Source organism: Myxocyprinus asiaticus, chromosome 49 (genome assembly GCF_019703515.2).
Source record: "Myxocyprinus asiaticus isolate MX2 ecotype Aquarium Trade chromosome 49, UBuf_Myxa_2, whole genome shotgun sequence".
NCBI lineage: Eukaryota > Metazoa > Chordata > Actinopteri > Cypriniformes > Catostomidae > Myxocyprinus > Myxocyprinus asiaticus.
The window spans coordinates 26,066,366-26,085,274 of NC_059392.1; the positions used below are offsets into that span (position 1 = coordinate 26,066,366).

An 18,909-nucleotide genomic window follows, 5' to 3' on the forward strand; every position below is an offset into this window, starting at 1 on the left:
AGACCTAACAGAATGTATATGTATTTAGTGGTGTTCTCTAAGGCAAGCATCATACTGCTTAGTCAAGCACAAAACTCATCCCGCACAGTTTGTGCTACAGAACACCTTAGCGACTATGTAGAAACCATTCAGAACACTCTAGCAACCATCTGTTAAATCACAAAAAAAAAACACTTGTAACTGAAAATACATTGTGTAGGCCAGTGGTTCTCAAACCTGTCATGGAGGCCCCTCAACACTACACATTTTGGATGTCTTCTCAATCAAGCACACCTGATTCAACTCATCAGCTTGTTAGTGGAGACTCCAAGATTTCAATTGGGTGTGTCAGAAAAGGGCAACATGCTAAATGTGCTGAGCTGGGGAGCCTCCAGGACCAGTTTGAGAACCGCTGGTGTAGGTTATATGAAAAATACATACACCGTGAGCCACAACATTAAAACCACCTGCTTAATACTTTGTAGGTCCCCATCGATGATATTCTGCTCACTATAACAGTGTGGTTATCTGAGTTACTGTAGACTTTGTCAGTTCAAACCAGTCTGGCCATTCTCTGTTGACCTCTCTCATCAACAAGGTGTTTCCATCCACAGAACTGCCGCTCACTGGATGTTTTTTGTTTTTGGCACCATTCAGAGTAAAATCTAGAGACTGTTGTGTTTGTTGGTGCCAGACGGGCTGGTTTGAGTATTTCTGTAACTGCTGATCTCCTGGGATTTTCACACACAACAGTCTCGATATTTGCATGTTGTATCGATAAGATTGTGTCGTTGGTCATTGGATCGATGGATCATTTTACCCCTAATATATATATATATAAGTTTAAGCTCTCTACCTATAGTTAAACGTTTATTAAAAACGAATTCTAGAATTAATGACAAGAAGTTATAGAAAAGGGACAATTTATGTTTCATACCGTATATTGAGCTGTATGGAATATACTGAATAGTAAATAGGTCTATCATCTGTATAGGACAGAAGAGAGTAAAAACACACAAGCGTTCATAAACTGGAATATTCATACATGTGATACTTTTGTCTTGTCTAATGTTAACCAATTAAAATTTGCATTGAACTTTGATCATAGTGGCTGTTTGTTTTTCTGCAACTTATACGATATGGTGTCCCTCTGTTTACAATGGTTACAAAGGCTAAATGAATGACTCAACTGGCCAATGGCAGACTGCTTGTAAGTAGCTCTTAGTAGCAAGGCGGGACCTACCAGAATACGGTGGGGGAAAAAATCACACAGACTGACATGCTACAAATATTTTGGAACACCCTAGGAATTAGCAACCATTTGGAAACAATTCAGAACACCAAACATTTTTAATGCTCTGCAGCTTAACTCACACTAAAAAGAGGAATACACATGGCTGGGACAATACAGTGTGTGTGTGTGTGTGTGTGAGCAAAATTCAGGCTTATTCAAACTTAATAGTGCAATAGGATAGTGTTCCCCTCCTGTTGGTTGACCCGACGCCACCCTTATCTGTTGGTGGGACAAACACTTTTTTCAATGTTTGTAGAGGGTGAACAAAGCCAAAATCTCGTGGGAATAGTGATACACTCAGCAAGTGAGTTTGGCTGTGGGGAATTACTGTTGGAGTGTGTATTTCTTGTCAAATGAAATGTACAGACTTCCTGTCTCGGGACACTTGATTCAATGAGTTCGCACATGTTTTGTATTGATGCTGAAACTAAATCTCTCTCTCTCTCTCTGTCTCTCTCTCTCTCCAGGTGAAGACTAGAGCAGGAAAATACAGTAGAGATGAGTGAAGAGTCGAGACAGGAGGTGGTGACGACCCCTCCCAGTGTGGGGCAAAAAGAACGTTACTTTGACCGCATCAACGAAAATGACCCCGAATACCTGCGTGCACGCAACATGTCGCCTGATCTGCGACAAGACTTTAATATGATGGAACAGAAGAAAAGAGTTACACAGATGCTACAAAGTCCAGTAAGAACAAATGCATTGACCCAAAGCAAACGCTTCCCCTCAGGCCACGTCCGCACTAATAAACATTTTATTTGAAAAATCTTTCTTCCATCAAAAATGGAACCTTTCAAAAACGCTCTCCATTACTGTATATTTTGGAAAACGATGACGTTAGGAACTGAAAATGTAGTTTTCTAGCAAAAAGGACTAGTGTTGATGTGGCCTCAGTCTGAGATGTTGCTGCAATTCCTCTTAAACACATGAGTGAATGTTGTTTTGGCTCTTTTTTTGTTGTTTTTACAAAGGTTTTACTGTACATGGATGTTTTTCCACTTTTTGTTTATAATATGAAATGTTTACTTTTAGATTTTACAGGCTGTCTCAAGCCTTGTGGTTTAGAATAGACGCTATACCACCAAGAATGCTCACAGTCAAAGTTTGGCACAACTTCTAAAGTTAATTTGAACCCTGTTGCACCTTAAAGTGCCTCTCTGTTCACTATGAAAGATTTATGGGTTATTTGTATCAGATGGGTAGGATTGTCATCAAGTAAATTGTGTGCCTTTGTGTGTATGTTTGTGTATATGATTGAGTTCAAAACATCACATCAGTCTTCAACAAAGCCACAGTTGCACCACCATCATAAAACCCCTTTAGAAGACCACACCCTTATTACACACACACCACATATATCCACTTCACTCTCACACGCTCACACATACAATCAAAATCCAGCACTGAATCCAACCACCGAAGTGCAGCCCAGCACCTCTGACTTACAGAAGAGAGATTATAGAAAATGCACACACACACACACACACACACACACACACACACACACAAGATTAGGGTTAACACACTGGAGAGATTAAAGTGAACATACTGCACAGATTGCAGACATGCAGATATTTCGGTCAGAACATACTGTGTTTAAAGGAATGTTCCGGGTTCAAAACCCCATCGACAGCGTCTGTGACATGCTGTCAATTACCACAAATAATAATTTCGACTCTTTGTAAAAAAAAAAAAAAAAAAAAAAAAATGGTGAATTTACAGTACTGCTTTAACTATGGAAGTTCCAGGCATTGTAATGGAATAAACATTCAAATATACACAGCTAAGAAAGTATAGCCACAAGACTTTTGAACTTTTAAAACAGTGTGTATTTTAACGTTTAAGGACTGTTCCCATTCACTTCCATTGTAAGTGCCTTACTGTTACTGTACTGTGATAATCAGCAATATATCACACATGCTGTCAATTAAGATGAACTTTTATTGAACCTGGAACGTTCCTTTAAATCAACAGGAATGCCTTGGCCCATTTACAGTGCTTCCATTATAAGTGCATAGCTGTAAATGTGATTAATGTTTGCTTTTACAAACTCAGGGACGAGATGGAATTATTTCCAGTGGTAACAAATAGGGATCCTGCTGCCTATGGGGCTGCGTAGCCGCAGAGTGCCCATGATGACCTCTGTTTACTGTCGAAAGCGCCTATAATGGGCATGCGAGCTTTGGAACTGGACCTTGGAGCAGTGGAAGAAGGTTGTCTAGCCCGATGAGTCCTGTTTTCTTTTATATCACGTGGACAACCATGTACGTGTGCGCCGTTTAGCTGGGGAAGTTATGGTACCAGGATGCACTGTGGGAAGACGACGAGCCGGTGGAGGGAGTGTGATGCTCTGGGCATTGTTCTGCTGGGAAAGCTTGGGTCCGGCCATTCAAGTGGACGTCAATTTGACCCGTGCCACCTACCTAAACGTTGTTGCAGACCAGGTACACCCCTTCATGGCAATGGTATTCCCTGATGGCAGTGGCCTCTTTCAGCAGGATAATGCACCCTGCCACACTGCACATGGTGTTCGGGAATGGTTTGAGGACTATGATAAAGTGTTCAAGGTGTTGCCCTGGCCTCCAAATTCCCCAGATTTCAATCCGACTGAGCATCTGTGGGATATGTTGGGCCAACTAGTCCAATCCACGGCGGCTCCACCTCACAACTTACAGGACTTGAAGGATCTGCTGCTAATACCTTGGTGCCAGATACCACAGGACACCTTCAGGGGTCTTGGAGAGTCCATGCCTTGGCGAGTCGGCACTGTTTTAGCGGCACACAATGGGCCCATAGCATATTAGGCAGGTGGTCAAAAGGTTTAGGCTCATCGGCGTACATTAATACAAATTTAAGAAAAGAAAGGTTTAAAAATAACATTAAAAAACAGAAAATAGAAACCAATATTGACGACATTAAGCCCATACTTCGGTTGTCCGCATTGCTGTTTGCTCCACACACAGTTTGCTTGATGCAAATTTCATCAACAGTAGTCTGCAAGGACTGTTCATGCGTGGTATACTTGGTTTTTCTGCTTATCAGATTGCATCTGGTCGACACCCTTTTAAAGTATACTCTTTTGACCATGAGCGAACACAAACGTGTTCGACGCATGCGAACTACGACATTTTTTGTGATACTCTTTCAGTGCGGTCAGAAACTGGCACACACGCATACTGTGTGTCAGAGATTTTTGTACTGTTTTGCAGTTTCTTTCCACCATAAAAGGAGATCCTCGTCTGTTGGTTTGCATGACTCCAACAAGAACAGAATACAAATAATAAGAATCCAGTAAGAATCAAAATATTACAAGAATTGCTATTCTTGGCTTTGCTTAAAAGCACACAAAGACTCCTCATGTCTCCTTTTCTCATCCAATACCTTGACGTAAAACATCCACAGCGCCCCACAGTGGACTTTTTTGGAACTTCGAGATTTGGTGAGAGGTTCAGACTGAAAGTACAGTATAATTCAGCGCTGCTCACGGTAGGCAAATGTGCAAAGAAAAATCAATTTGTGATATTCTAGTTTTTTTTTTTATAGTCAAAAAGCTGGTGCAGAAAGAGTACTTAATTACTCGTGCACATCCCTAGTAATAAACCGCAACTTCTGCATGCTGAAACATTAGATATTAAAATTTATTGAACCTAGAACATTCCTTGAACTCTGAGAGTGGATGCAGCAATATAGAACATAAAGAAGAATTTTAGGCTTTGAGCTCTTAAAGTGTCAGTGTGAGAAAATGAAATGCATTCTTTCTTCCATTGTGATCTCTGTGTTAGTGATAAAGACAGAGGTAGTGTGACAGCACGGTTAATTACAGCATCGCCCGATGGGGTTTATTAGCGAAAGCTTCTCGAGTACTGAGCATGTGTTACTTTGACACAATGCCATTCTCACCCCTCCCTCTCCCTCTCTCGTGTGTGTATGGAGATGAGCCAGAGAATGGTAGGCAGCAGGTGTATTGTCACACAGGGCTGCGTGTTTGAGAACTGACTCAAGGTTCTCTTTCACGTCTCTCTCCCTCCGTTAGTGTCTTCTGCTGCGATTTGGCGGTGTGCTCACGGAAGAGAGCTTTGTAAATTACACATCTGTCTTTAGACTGTGTTTAAGGTCAGACTATTATAGGCAGGGCTGAGTTTGCTATGCTTAGACCTCATCTCTGCTGTCGCAGCCTCTTAGAACAAAACGAACAAAGACATGGAGTTAATAATGAAAAATAACATGTTGCTCCAAGGGATTGCAGCCATTGCAAAGCTGCTATTTGCTTAGCAGTAAAGAAAAAAAAAAAAACATCTTAATAATATTAAATTATTACAGCACAATTGAATTTGTCTTGAGTTTCCTCTCGAGTTAATTTCAGTGTCTGACCTCTCTCTTTCTTGCAAGTGTTAAAGCATGCCATTCAGAGGGCTGTAGCTGTTTTCTAAGAGTGCTTGTTAGGGCTGCAGAATTATGATGAAAATCATTGTCAATTATTGCCCTTGATATTGTAATCATGATTATTAATTTTGATTTATAGAATTTACATAAAAATGCAAGTGATATTCAGGCAATTCCAGCATTAAGGACATGAAATTTGCAGGGAAAACTTCAAATTTAACATCACATATGAAGTACTCCTGACCATTATATCAAACCATTTGAATGAATAATCATAGACACCTGCCGATAGAGTCCAGACATCAAATAAAGTTTTCTTCCACTTTAGACCGGAAAATTAACTTGTGGACATGACTAAAATAGACAAGTTTTTGGGAGACTGCACACTTTGTAAAAACTCTGTGAATTGAAAATTATAATCCAGAAATAATACTAGCCACATACTGTAGGAGGATTGGCACTCATAACATGTAATATTTAATTTGTATTAATTGTTTTCACATAAATGGGGTGAAAAACCGTTGTTACGGGCATGACATCTCTTCATTACAGATGTGACCGTTGTGAACACAGCACATGACGAGGGGAAACCCATCCAAAACACTGAAACTTGTAGACTTTGATCTCTGAGGCATCTGTTTATGATATCCATCAAGGCTGCATAATGAATTGTAATAAGACTGAAATCACGATATGGCTTTGCACTAATACTAAGCTGCAAAAGGCTGCGTATTAATGTCTGCATTGACCGCTTCAGACAGCGCTGCGTGAGCGAAAGGTTTCCAGGCGGGTGTAAAGTATAAGCTGAACGCGCAGAGTAGTGCAGCAATATTAGATTATGTCGTTCATATTACAATTAAAATTGCTAAGTTTGTCAAAATGGTCCCTTTCCAAATGCTGGCTATAAATGCAGTAGATTGAAACAAGCCACAGATCAAAGCAATTGTCAGTGATCTATGAGAATCGTTATTGTAAAGAACGAGTGGTGGAGGTTTGTGATTCTCTCATTGATATTCATATGATTTGATATGAAGCGTCCATAACACATTTTTATAAGTGTTTCAAGTAACGAAGGGACACCATTTGTTCATCATACTTTACAGCAACTTTAGTTCACTTTGTACAGAATGTATCAACTTATTTGAATGAATATTGCTTGAGTAGTATACTCTTAACCTCTAAACATTACGGACGTGACAGCGCTAAAACTCGGCAACATCATATATGTGGCTCTTGTAAAAAAAAAACAAAAAAAAACGCTGTTATGACAAAAAAAATGTGCATGTTTTTCAGATAATTCCTTTTCTCTCTGGAAATGATTTTTGTTAAAGTGAAAATAAATAGTCCTTTCCCTCTTGCAATTATAAAATATGGCTGTTTGAAAATATTGTTTTAGAAATGGTGCACCCCTCATGCAAGGTCGATAATGCGATTTCCTAAAAGAAATCCATTAAAGCACTATAATACATTAAAATGTAGGTATAAATGAACAATTTAAAAGGGGCTTTGTGCCTTTGCTTAACTTTATTTTTTCCATGGGATGTTTGACATTTTCATGGAATTGCTCATTCTTTATAGGCTACACTTCCAAAGACTAGCTGAGAACTGTTCCTTAATTACTTCACTGCTGTTTTATATATTATGGATGTGCACGAGTAGTTGATTAATCGAGTAATCATTCTGCACCAGCTAGTCGACTATTAAAAACACTACTTGAATATTGCAAATTGATTTTCCTTTGTGCATTTGCCTTCCGCGAGCAACACTGAATATATTGAACTTTCCCTTTGAATCTCTCATCAAATCTTGCAGTTACATAACCACAACCAGTGTCCACTGAGGTGCGCTGTGAATGTGTGTTGTCAAGGTGTTGGATGACCGAAGGAATTATAATGGCGACTTTGGCCATGTGTGGCAATACTTGTAATATGATTTATACTGCTATGTGTATACTTCATTCTCATACTGATATTTTTAATTACAATTCTGTGGGGGGGCCTGGGTAGCTCAGTGGTAAAAGACGCTGGCTACCACCCCTGGAGTTCGCTAGTTCGAATCCCAGGGCGTGCTGAGTGACTCCAGACAAGTCTCCTAAGCAACCAAATTGGCCCGGTTGCTAGGGAGGGTAGAGTCACATGGGGTAAACTCCTCGTGGGCGCTATAATGTGGTTCGTTCTCGGTGGGGCGCGTGGTGAGTTGAGCGTGGTTGCCGCGGTGGGTGGCGTGAAGCCTCCACACGCGCTATGTCTCCATGGCAATGCGCTCAACAAGCCACGTGATAAGATGCGCGGGTTGACATCTCAGACGCGGAGGCAACTGGGATTCATCCTACGCCACCACGAGGACTTAGAGCGCATTGGGAATTGGGCATTCCAAATTGGGAAAAAAGGGGAGAAAATAATATATATATATTTATGAAATGTATATAATACAGATAATATTTATGAATACTTGAAACAGGTCAAATTTGACCCGAACACAATAGGAGGGTTAATGTGTGTTAACAGAATATTGAAATGGGGAACTTAGGACCCTGGGAACATTGATACGCTCCCGACTGCGTCACATGACAACGAATACACCACCGCCGACCCAGACTGAGGCGAATCACTATGTGACCACGAGGACTTAAAAGCACTTTGGGAATTGGGCATTCCAAATTGGGAGAAAAAAGGGAAAAAATTACAGTTAACCCAAAAAAACATTACAGTTCTGTGAAAAAGTATTTGCCCCATTCTGATTTTTGCTGTTTTTGTGTATATCTTATACTAAATTGTTTCAAAAATTAAAACAAAATCTAACATAAAACAAAGGCAATCTGAGTAAACACAAAATAATGATAATGTTATTTACTGAAGCAAAAATTATCCAATACCTACTGGGCCTGTGGGAAAAAGTATTTAGTTACTAAATCCCAAATCTATGAAACTGCATTCATAATGGGGTTCAGCTGGACTAGACACACCCAGTCCTGATTACTGCCAGCCCTGCTGTTTGTTGACTAAAGCACATCTACGACATCTCATCAGCGCCAAGTCCTGTGATGTGCTCTCCAACAGCAAATCAATGCAGCTGGCCTCTGCTTTGACTATGGCCCGCATTACAATGTTACCAAGCCCAGATAGCACCCATATTCCTTTGTACACCATGAATGATATATTTTTGTGGTTTGATATTAGTTACACCTACGATTGTTTTGTGATGAGGTAAGATTATAACAATGATTTATGACAAGCGCAGACATGTTAACATATGTTTATGTGCTGGCATAACCCTGTGCTAGCACGTTGGCTGCGAGTCTGTTTTGGTGATGGGCTTGATTCCCACAGTTAATCTTTCATCATGCCTCAGTTTTACCTCTGAAGAACCTCTGATCAAAACATGCACATGGCAAACTTGATGCTGGACGTTTGTACATTTAGTATACAAACATGTCAGGATTGCACATGTTTAGAAGTGTTTGCCAAGGCACGGATCAGTATTACTATTGGTCATTTTTAAGGAAAGGGATTTTAATAAACCCCTAAGAATTAGCCTGATTTGATCTCTTTCCTTTTCTTTCTTCTCCTTCACTATATATCCATCTATTTCCATTATTTTCCTTCCCTCTGCTTTCCCTTTCATTCAGGAAACAAATGTAAGACCAGTTTTATTCCTGTGTAGTTTCTGTTACCCCTGATTATGGTAATCAAGCTCCAGCAAACCACATGAACAGATGAACCACACACTTACACACAGGGATGTCAAAAGCGCCAGTACTTCGGTACCAAGTCTATACTAAAATAAAAAAGTTTTTTTTTTTTTTTTTTTTTTTTTACAAATAAGCCATTTTTGCATTAGATAACAAAACATTAAGCCAAGTGGCATCTTTCAAGATGCCTAACTTCATTTTTCCATGCCATTTTTTGCCGACTAGTCTCAAGGTCATTTTTAGATGATGTTTGAAGTTCCTTCAGGTTTACACAGGAGCCCTAGCAGAGTAACCACTGGCTTAATTCAACAGTAAGAAAGAACGAATCGCCATAATAACTGAGGCATTGTGTCAGTGTGGACTCTCCTGTCATTACCTGAAGCATGTGGGCGCTTATCCTAAGCACAGGATAAACAGTCAACGTCTGTTTATCCTGTGATTTAATTCTGTTGTCATGTTTTGGATCTGAACTCTTTGATCATTCTGTGTCTGAGAGACAGATGTACATAATGACAGCATGACTCTCAGAGTAGCTTTACACAGGTTACAGACTTAAGCAAGAGAAGAGACTATTTAGCAGAGACGGGCCACTTCTATTAAAATGAAAAGGAAGTCCCGCCTTACAGGTAAAAGAGCCATTCAACTTTTGGATACAGACAGCGCCTGTCAATCAGCTCGAGAATGTGCATGCACAATAGCTATAGAGGCCAGGATAATTGTGGTTGTTTTTTAGCGTAATCTGAGGTAAAGCAGCACAATTTATGATTCCAGCATGTCAGATTTTACTGCTGATTTGAAATGTTCTTTGATCGTGATCTTGACCAACCATTTTGGACATTTCGGTCTTTCCCCATTCAAGTAGATGGAAGCTGCACTTTCATGACTGGAAATAGCTTCCCGAGAGCATTCCAAAGATGGCCAACAGTGGACTGACTTGCTAGAAACACTTTGGCCAGAGTAGACAGCGTTTTAATTTGAACAAAAACAAGACTTTGAGGAAAGCGGTTTGGTTGTACTGTTGTGCACATGGGTGTTGATTGTAGGGATGTGCATAACTACATATAAAAAAAAATAAAAAAAAGTTGTCATTTTGGCAACCCATCGATTAGTCGAATAATCTATCAAAGAAGCTCTGTATAATTATGCTGTTTTTGGGTTGATCTGATCCTGATCAGATTCTTAAGCTGCCTTTTCACTGCATCTGACAAATGATAGATGATAGACTGGAAGTAGTTCATTTCCAATGGAGAGTTGCACAGGGCTGCATGGAGTTCCAACCATCTGGCATGTGGAATATTCTGATCCAATTTGACCATCGGATGTTTTCAATTCAACTTGAGCGACGAGACTGTGTGTGACCGCCTAACATGCTAATCGAAACTTTAAAAGAATTCTAAAACTAGTTGACATTCATTTATATAGTTGACCACTGTGACCCATCCCTAGTTGATTGTTTAGACAGTGAAACATTGGAGTTGTCTTTCCACAAATTTCCAGTGGACTAAAAACGTAAGTTGTGAAAATTAGACATGATGCAATACCTTAAGACCCTATCCCTCACAGTTTACATCTATAGATATATATATCTATAGTAGGCCTCTGGGTTATTAGACTTAACTAATTATGTTGTCAAGTAGGCCTGTCACGACTATTAAATAACCATTTGATCACGGTTATTTGATCTGACCGCATTTATTTGAGACAACCGCTATTATTGGGCTTTCTAATTCCAATCACATTTTAATGCCCAAATAAGGGAATTTTAAGCAAAAATACTGTATAAATGCCATGAATGGCACATTTGTGTGTCATTCAGTTGAACTCAGAGTCCGAGTGTCACTGAGCCGCACCACAGACGTCAACCAGCTCCTGTCCGGAAGAGCGCGTGAGAGCATCTCAAGCTCTCTGAATCAGAAACACAAGCAGGAGTTCGGCATGAGCCTCTGCTGACAGTGCCGGCATGATGCAGAGGCTCGTGCCAAACTCCAGCGAAAATATAAACAAACAAATATAAACTGTGATAGTGAACGAAAAGGTCTCCGTTTTCACTTTAAATGATCGTGTAATGGCAAATGTTCCTGGTTCATTCACGCAGTGAAATCTCAAAGGTTTTGCTTCATGAGAAACAAGGGCTCATGGTTTTAATCAGAGCATTAAAATAACGTGTGAAAGTGAAAATTAGGACAAATATTTTACTATTCCATAATATAACAAAATATTATATATATATATAAAACAACAGTGTAAATTTGAAATTGACCAGAAAAGTTGACTCAAAAGGGACAAATTAAGTATTTAGAAATATTTTGATATTTGAAACATTATTTTTAATGTCATTCATAAGTTTTTAAAGCCTTAAAAGGAAATCACATATCCCTATTTTATTATTTGATTTTGTTTCAAGTTAAATATGTAAAAATGACTTATGACTGTATGAAGCGCACATGCAGAAAAAAGCACATCTTAAGAAATATGACAATTATATGATGATTAATCGTGAAAGCCCTTAACGAGACAATCATCATCAGCCCTAAAACGAATTAATTGTCATAATCACAATTATTTGTTTGACAGTCGTCAGCCAAATTTCATAATTGTGACAGCCCTATTGTCAAGTTTCAGGCAGGAAAAAAATTTGCACATGAAGGGTTAAACGTTTTTAGTGTTACCAGAGCGTTTAAAGGTTAAAGTGCTCCGTGTCTGTCACACTTCATGTCTATCACTCATCTGTGTGTGTGAGTCCTATCTAATCTCTTTGTTTTCCTGTCTCTCTGTCAGGCATTTAGGGATGAGCTGGAGGGCCTGATCCAGGAACAGATGAACAAGGGGAATAACCCTGCAGGACTGCTCGCTCTGCGGCAGATTGCAGACTTCTTCATGGCCAGCTCTCTGGCTGGATTCTCCACCTCTCCCCTCAGTGAGTATCGGCATGAAGTGACTCATCTCCCCGGCTGACTGCAACATTCCTCCAGTCCTCCAATGTCTCAGACTGTCCCAATCCTCCTCCTGTTCATAGTTATACAGGTTGCTAAATAATATCTGTTCCCATAAAAGAGACATTGAGGGAAGAAATATGAACAGCCAACTCAGGAAAGACTTTGAATTCTTTTCTCACTTTTTCCTCCCTTATCGCCCCATCCAGCTCTCCACACATGTGTCTGTTTTCTTTGTTCGCTGTGCTATGTGGAACTAATCAGTGAAACCTCACTGAACCCCTTTTTGTATTTACAGTACACTCAGAGTCATGGTCTAAACTAGGGTGGGAGAGAAAAAATCAATTCACCGATGCATCGCAATTCTTTTTCCAATGATTCTGAATTTGATTCTCAAAAAATCAGCCTACGTGCGTGCCAGAGACAAAGTGCGACGCTAGAAAAAAATGTTTAGGCACACGTATACTAAAGCCAAGCACACACTACACAACTGTTTGCAGTCTTGGTACATCATCCACACAACCATTCGTCCCTGACTAAAACTGCAATCTAGAAATTCATTCACAAACTCATGCACATAGCAGCGGGAGAGTTTATTTGTGATAGCTTGTCAACAAACAACATGAAAGACTGCCTCGTATCCGTTATTGGAGTACAGAGTACAAACCCGATTTTGTTCAAAAGTTACTGTGTTTTGCCTTTTGCACAGGAGAATAATCTATAAGAAAAAATTTAGATGTATCAGGAATTGTTTGGGAATCAGATCTTGACTGCCAGAATCAAAATCGGATTGAAATGTTAGGTGCCTAAAAATTCACACCTCTAATCTAAACTGATTCAGAGAGTCTGTAGATGATCCACAGGTCTAGGGCTTTAAGAGAAACTGCATTAAGAGAAACAGGAATTTCCTTACTCTTTTGAAGACAAACTCTTAACACTCACAATGCAAAGCTCCCTCCCTTGTCAACCTAGATCATCTATGGAAACTAAGCTGAAAAAACAGGTCATTCAAAATGCATCACGGTTATTTCTGAACTATTACGCCCAAAGTATAATTAGGTCAGACGCGCGCGTCGCAAATTTAGTCATCTACATGGTGCTCGAGCTTTGAACGTACAGAATGTGCATGCGCCTTAAATTATTTGCACTAATTAGTGGGCCACAAGGTGGCAAAACTCACATTTAAGCCATTGCTATCACGAAAAGCGCTAGAAGATGGAATAGCTGGTCAAATCAGAAGACGAATGTGGAAACAAAAACAATGGTTGTGCACGTCAAAAACGCGTGGGTGAGGAGGTCTGGAGATACCTGTAATTGTATAACTCGAGTCTGAAGGACTATAGTGACATCCTTATGTCTCTAAACTCCTGAGGAGAAATAGTCCAGTATATCATAATCAGTCATAGCATGCATGCCCCAACTGCCTGTGAATGTGCACACGGCCAAATTAAGTATACTTTGAAAGGCTTGCATTTGACTGTATGCAGACGCTAAGCGTTCACATCAAAACTAAAGTATACTTCCGGCTTTAGCATGCTAACATATGATAGCCTACCTTTATATATCAATGCCTATGAAATAATCATATCTTTGGTCGCCCACAGTCCTAGAATGAGTTGTGGAATATTTAGTCCACTGGAGTTCAAGAATGAGTTTTGGAACATCTGGAACATGTACGTGAAAAAAATAGACAAGAGTTTTTGGGAGACTACACACTTTGTAAAAACTCTGGAGGGTTGGCACTCATAACAACATGTAATATTTAATTTGTAATAATTGTTTATTTTTTTATTTAACAAATGAGGAAAAACCGTTGTTACGGGCATGACATCACTTCGTTACAGATGTGACCGTTGTGAACACAGCACATGACGAGGGGAAACCCATCCAAAACACTGAAACTTGTAGACTTTGATCTCTGAGGCATCTGTTTATGATATCCATCAAGGCTGCATAATGAATTGTAATAAGACTGAAATCGCGATATGGCTTTGCACTAATACTAAGCTGCAAAAGGCTGCATATTAATGTCTGCATTGACCGCTTCAGACAGCGCTGCGTGAGCGAAAGGTTTCCAGGCGGGTGTAAAGTATAAGCTGAACACGCAGAGTAGTGCAGCAATATTAGATTATGTCGTTCATATTACAATTAAAATTGCTAAGTTTGTCAAAATGGTCCCTTTCCAAATGCTGGCTATAAATGCAGTAGATTGAAACAAGCCACAGATCAAAGCAATTGTCAGTGATCTATGAGAATCATTATTGTAAAGAACGAGCGGTGGAGGTTTGTGATTCTCTCATTGATATTCATATGATTTGATATGAAGCGCCCATAACACATTTTTATATGTGTTTTAAGTGACGAAGAGAGACCATTTGTTCATCATGCTTTACAGCAACTTTAGTTCACTTTGTACAGAATGTATCAACTTATTTGAATGAATATTTCTTAACCTCTAAAACATAACGGACTTGACAGCGCTAAAACTCAGCAACATCTTTTATGTGGCTCTTATAATGTAAAAAAAAAAAAGTGTGCATATTTTTCAGATAATTCCTTGTCTCTCTGGAAATTATTTTTAACAAAGTGAAAATAAATAGTCCTTTGATCCCTCTATCAAACTAACCGGAGAAGTTAAGTTACACCCCGTTACCTCGCATTTGCACTTTGTATGGACAAAAGTGTCCAGAGTATTTAATTCAGACATGTATTTAAATGTTGCCTCGAGCATATGGCTGAACCCTAAATTATGTATTAAGCCCCCTTTCTGCTGGTCAGAGCGGATTGTGAGGGGGGTTATTACACTCGGTGACCTGTATGAGAGTGGAGTATTGAGATCCTTTGAAAATGTGGGTCATTATTTTGTGATTCCCAGATCTCAGTTTTATAGGTATTTACAGCTGCGCCACCTGCTCTGTACTATTTTTGGGAGTGGCACCCCCCCTAGAGCGGCAGATACTCTGTGAGAGGTGATTACTGCTTTTGGAAAAGGTCATGAGGCATCAGTGTATTACTCCCTGCTAATTCAGAGTCTGGGGGACGGAGCTTCAACTTCTCTCGAGAGATTATGGGAGAAAGATTGGTATTGGAGGAGGGAGTGTGGACTAGGATTCTTAAAAACGTCAAATCTGCATCTAGAGATGAAAGGGTGTGCCTTATGCAATTCAAGATTTTACGTAGATATGTAAAGTTGATATGGGGGTTAAATATTGATTCTGTGAATGTTTAGTTTTTCTGTGATTTAATATATGAAGTAAAAAAATTTTTTTGAAAATGTTGTTTTAGAAATGATGTGAGGTGGATAAACAATGCCATTTCCAAAAAAAAAAATAATATAATTGCACTATAATACAGTAAAATATAGATATAAATGAACAATTTAGCCTAAAAGGGGTTTTGTGCCTTTGATTAAATGGTATGGTTGACATTTTCGTGGAATTGCTCTGAAGTCAGCTTTTCTGTTTCGCTGCTTAAATTTATTATTGGATTTGCTTATACCAGAATCCCTAAATGCTGTTAATAAGCCACAGCAAATTGATTACAGGAATTTTGTTTTCCAGTATTTAGCTATATAATCCTAAGCAAAACATCTTGATTAGATTTAGGCATATCAAAGACTGTTTCATGAACACTCCTGGGGTTATTATCAATTCATCAGGACACAACTGCTGACTTTATTTTTAGAGTGCGAGCTGGATTACTATTGAAGAGTGCATTTACGCCACAGTTCAGGGCTCATATTTGCATGAGAGCAGTACTGAAATGTCAAATTCAGGCTGTGTGATCATGTTAGCTTGCTTACTGGTTGTTAATTTGAACTTCTAATTGATCATTGGTGGTTTCTAAAAGGTTTTAACTTGTTAGCCAAGAGAAATGTGAAAGAAAAACCAATAGTAGAGATGTTGATCCAAGTACATAGCAAGTTGTTCATTTCCCATTTTTGGTCTCCTCTTAGAAGGTTCATTGTTTCTCTGTTGTTTCAGGTTTGGGCATGGTGACCCCAATAAACGACCTGTTCAGTGTGGAGTCCTCTACTATGGTGAAGGGAGAGAAGCAGACCCGCTGCAAACTGGCCAGCCTCTACAGACTAGTAGACCTGTTCAGTTGGGCACACTTCGCAAGCTGTTACATAACAGTAAGGCACAGCTTTTTGTCTTCACACTATTAAATACTCCATGAAATGGTTTGACGAGGACAGTTTTATGTCCTGTTGACCTATTCTAATTCTATACACTGGATATGCTCTTGAGAGTAAGAGGCGTCATCATTATTTTTGGTCTATTTTACTGGAAGAGAAAGACTGTAAATTTTAAGTGTATATCTGCTAAAAGCTTTTTAGGAGTGCACAATCATATGCCTCAAAATGACCTTAAAAGCTAATAGACGTGGACTAAAAGCCACAAAACTCCAATTTTGATTTCACTGGATCTTTAATATTATTAGTTGATAAGTATTACATATTTGTGTGTAAATATTAATAATAAGCAGTCTAGTTGTCTTAGATTAAATTGACTGGAATGCTCGTTAAGAATAGGAAAACTATTTGTGTATTTTAAAACTTGTGTTTTTGTGTGTAGGTTCGTGTTAGTAAGGAGCAGGATCATATCCTCATCATTCCCAGAGGACTGTCCTTTGCTGAGGCCTCTGCGTCCAATCTGGTAAGCAAACTGCCTGTCTTGGATTATCACAGCAGAGCCTGATAGCAGTTCTGGGAACAGCTCTATCATCATGCACAGGGCTGCTGCGGTCACTTCAAGCAATGACCTCAGTCTGAACTTACATTCCAGTCAGACTAAAAATAGAATTGATTTGTGCTTTTGTCCTTTATCCATTTGGAATAAATGTATCAGTTACAGATTATGTTGGTTGAATGCTAAATCAATTATTACTTGATGCTTCCGTTTTGAACTTTTATTTGTATCATCTGTGTGGCATGAAGGCTTGTTTAACCATAAATTAGACATTAATATTGCCCATTGCCTAATAGTATTTGTAGTGTGTGTGTGTGTGTGTGTGTGTGTGTGTGTGTGTGTGTGTGTGTGTGATTTGCATGTTTGTGGTCTGAATGTGTGCTCTGAGTTTTGGAGTCTGATCTGTGCCATGCACAGAGGAAAACATTGGCAGACCTTGACTAAGCTCATGTTTGACATCTGCTATATCTGGCAGTTATTTATTTGAAATCTCAGAATGGGTTTTGGATTCCTTGCAGCCTGGCAATCTAACTCCTGTGTTCACATCTGTTGTTAGCTTTTAGTGCCTGTAGCTGTTTGTTTATTATTTTGTGTACAGTAGTATAGTGAATGGGGGTAAAGGGTTCAAAAGCTGCTCCAAGTAATATAGACTCATCAATAGTTTGCTCATTTGATTTCTCATACCAACTGATTTGTCTATACTTGTTCCTACTGGATCTCAAGCCAAACCAGATTCTGAACTCCTTTTGCATCATTTAAGGCATGAAACATACCCTACACAAATACGTGAATGCAAATGCTTCGGTATGCAAGCTCGATTGCACATGTTGTTGCATTCAAAAATGTCAATCAAAGTCAGCCTAAGTTGCAAACTGATTAAATGACAATTATGAACTCATGTTTGGTGTGACAAACTTCAATCCTTCAGACATATCTGATGTTGACACACTTGTTAACATTTATGAGAGAGAACATTATGTAAAAAATTTACTTTGCGGCTCTTTAATTAATAGATGTAATTTAAATTAAGTCAATTTTTTTCAGTCTGTTTTTTTAGTATTTTAGAAACTGTTTCTGAATATTGTTATTTACATATTTAAATGTACTACTTTTATTAGATTTAAGTATCATATTTCAGTCAGAGACTAAAAGCTATGTTTTTCATTAAGGTTCATTCTGAGCAGAAACTGTATTTTTTTTCCGTTCTAGTTCTAGCTTTCCGCAGCCTCCAACTGGTAACCGGTTAGAACAAAATAAAAGTACGGTTAATAATGTTCTTTTTAAAATGAGAGTAATCCGTGCTATGGTGGGTGATATACCAGTTGCAGTGTTGCTAAATCTCACGAGAAACAAGCGACCTGGTCTGGAAAAACATGCTCTCACAGTAAGGGACTTGACGCACCCAAAATATACTAAAAGTTTTTTTTTTTTTTTTTTTTTTACCCATGTGGGGAATTAACAGCATAGAAATCATAGCCAGCATAGTATACAGTAGCCTATATAAAATAATATCAAGTAGGCATTCTTACTGCTGTCGCTCTAATGTTATTGGTGGACTGCACGTCTGGCCATATCTTTAGAAAATGTGATCACAGATGAGATATATTGCTGGTAAAACTAAGATACCCTTCTAATTTGACAAGGAATCAGTTCTGTTGTCATTAAAAGTGAACATTCTGCTGAGAATGTTTTTATGTAAACTACAACAGTGCTCAAAGCATCATATCATTAACAAGTCGAATGATCTATCAATGTATGAATCAAACTCTCTCAGACTGCCGACCTTTCTTTTCCATTCATCATTTTATTATATCCAAGTATGTGCTTACAGACAAATCATATAGAACAGTGAAATCATTCACAGGAATTTCTCCTCTATCTTGCCTGCACATAAGCTCACTGAAACAGTCTTCACTCCTATTGGTTGTCGTTGCCAAA

The 18,909-nt window shown here is 38.9% G+C and overlaps 1 protein-coding gene across 7 annotated transcripts in view; it reads left to right on the top strand.

Annotated features, from left to right (window-relative positions):
• Positions 1 to 18,909, top strand: part of LOC127438356 (gamma-adducin-like) — a 140,791-nt gene that overhangs the window by 96,791 nt on the left and 25,091 nt on the right. For all 7 annotated transcript variants that reach the window (XM_051693884.1, XM_051693885.1, XM_051693887.1 and 4 more), the window contains 4 exons: positions 1,741 to 1,960; positions 12,126 to 12,264; positions 16,264 to 16,415; positions 16,858 to 16,938. In XM_051693884.1, coding sequence (XP_051549844.1) covers positions 1,772 to 1,960; positions 12,126 to 12,264; positions 16,264 to 16,415; positions 16,858 to 16,938 — 561 coding nt within the window. In that variant the 5' untranslated portion in view covers positions 1,741 to 1,771. The remainder of the gene's footprint in view (positions 1 to 1,740; positions 1,961 to 12,125; positions 12,265 to 16,263; positions 16,416 to 16,857; positions 16,939 to 18,909) is intronic.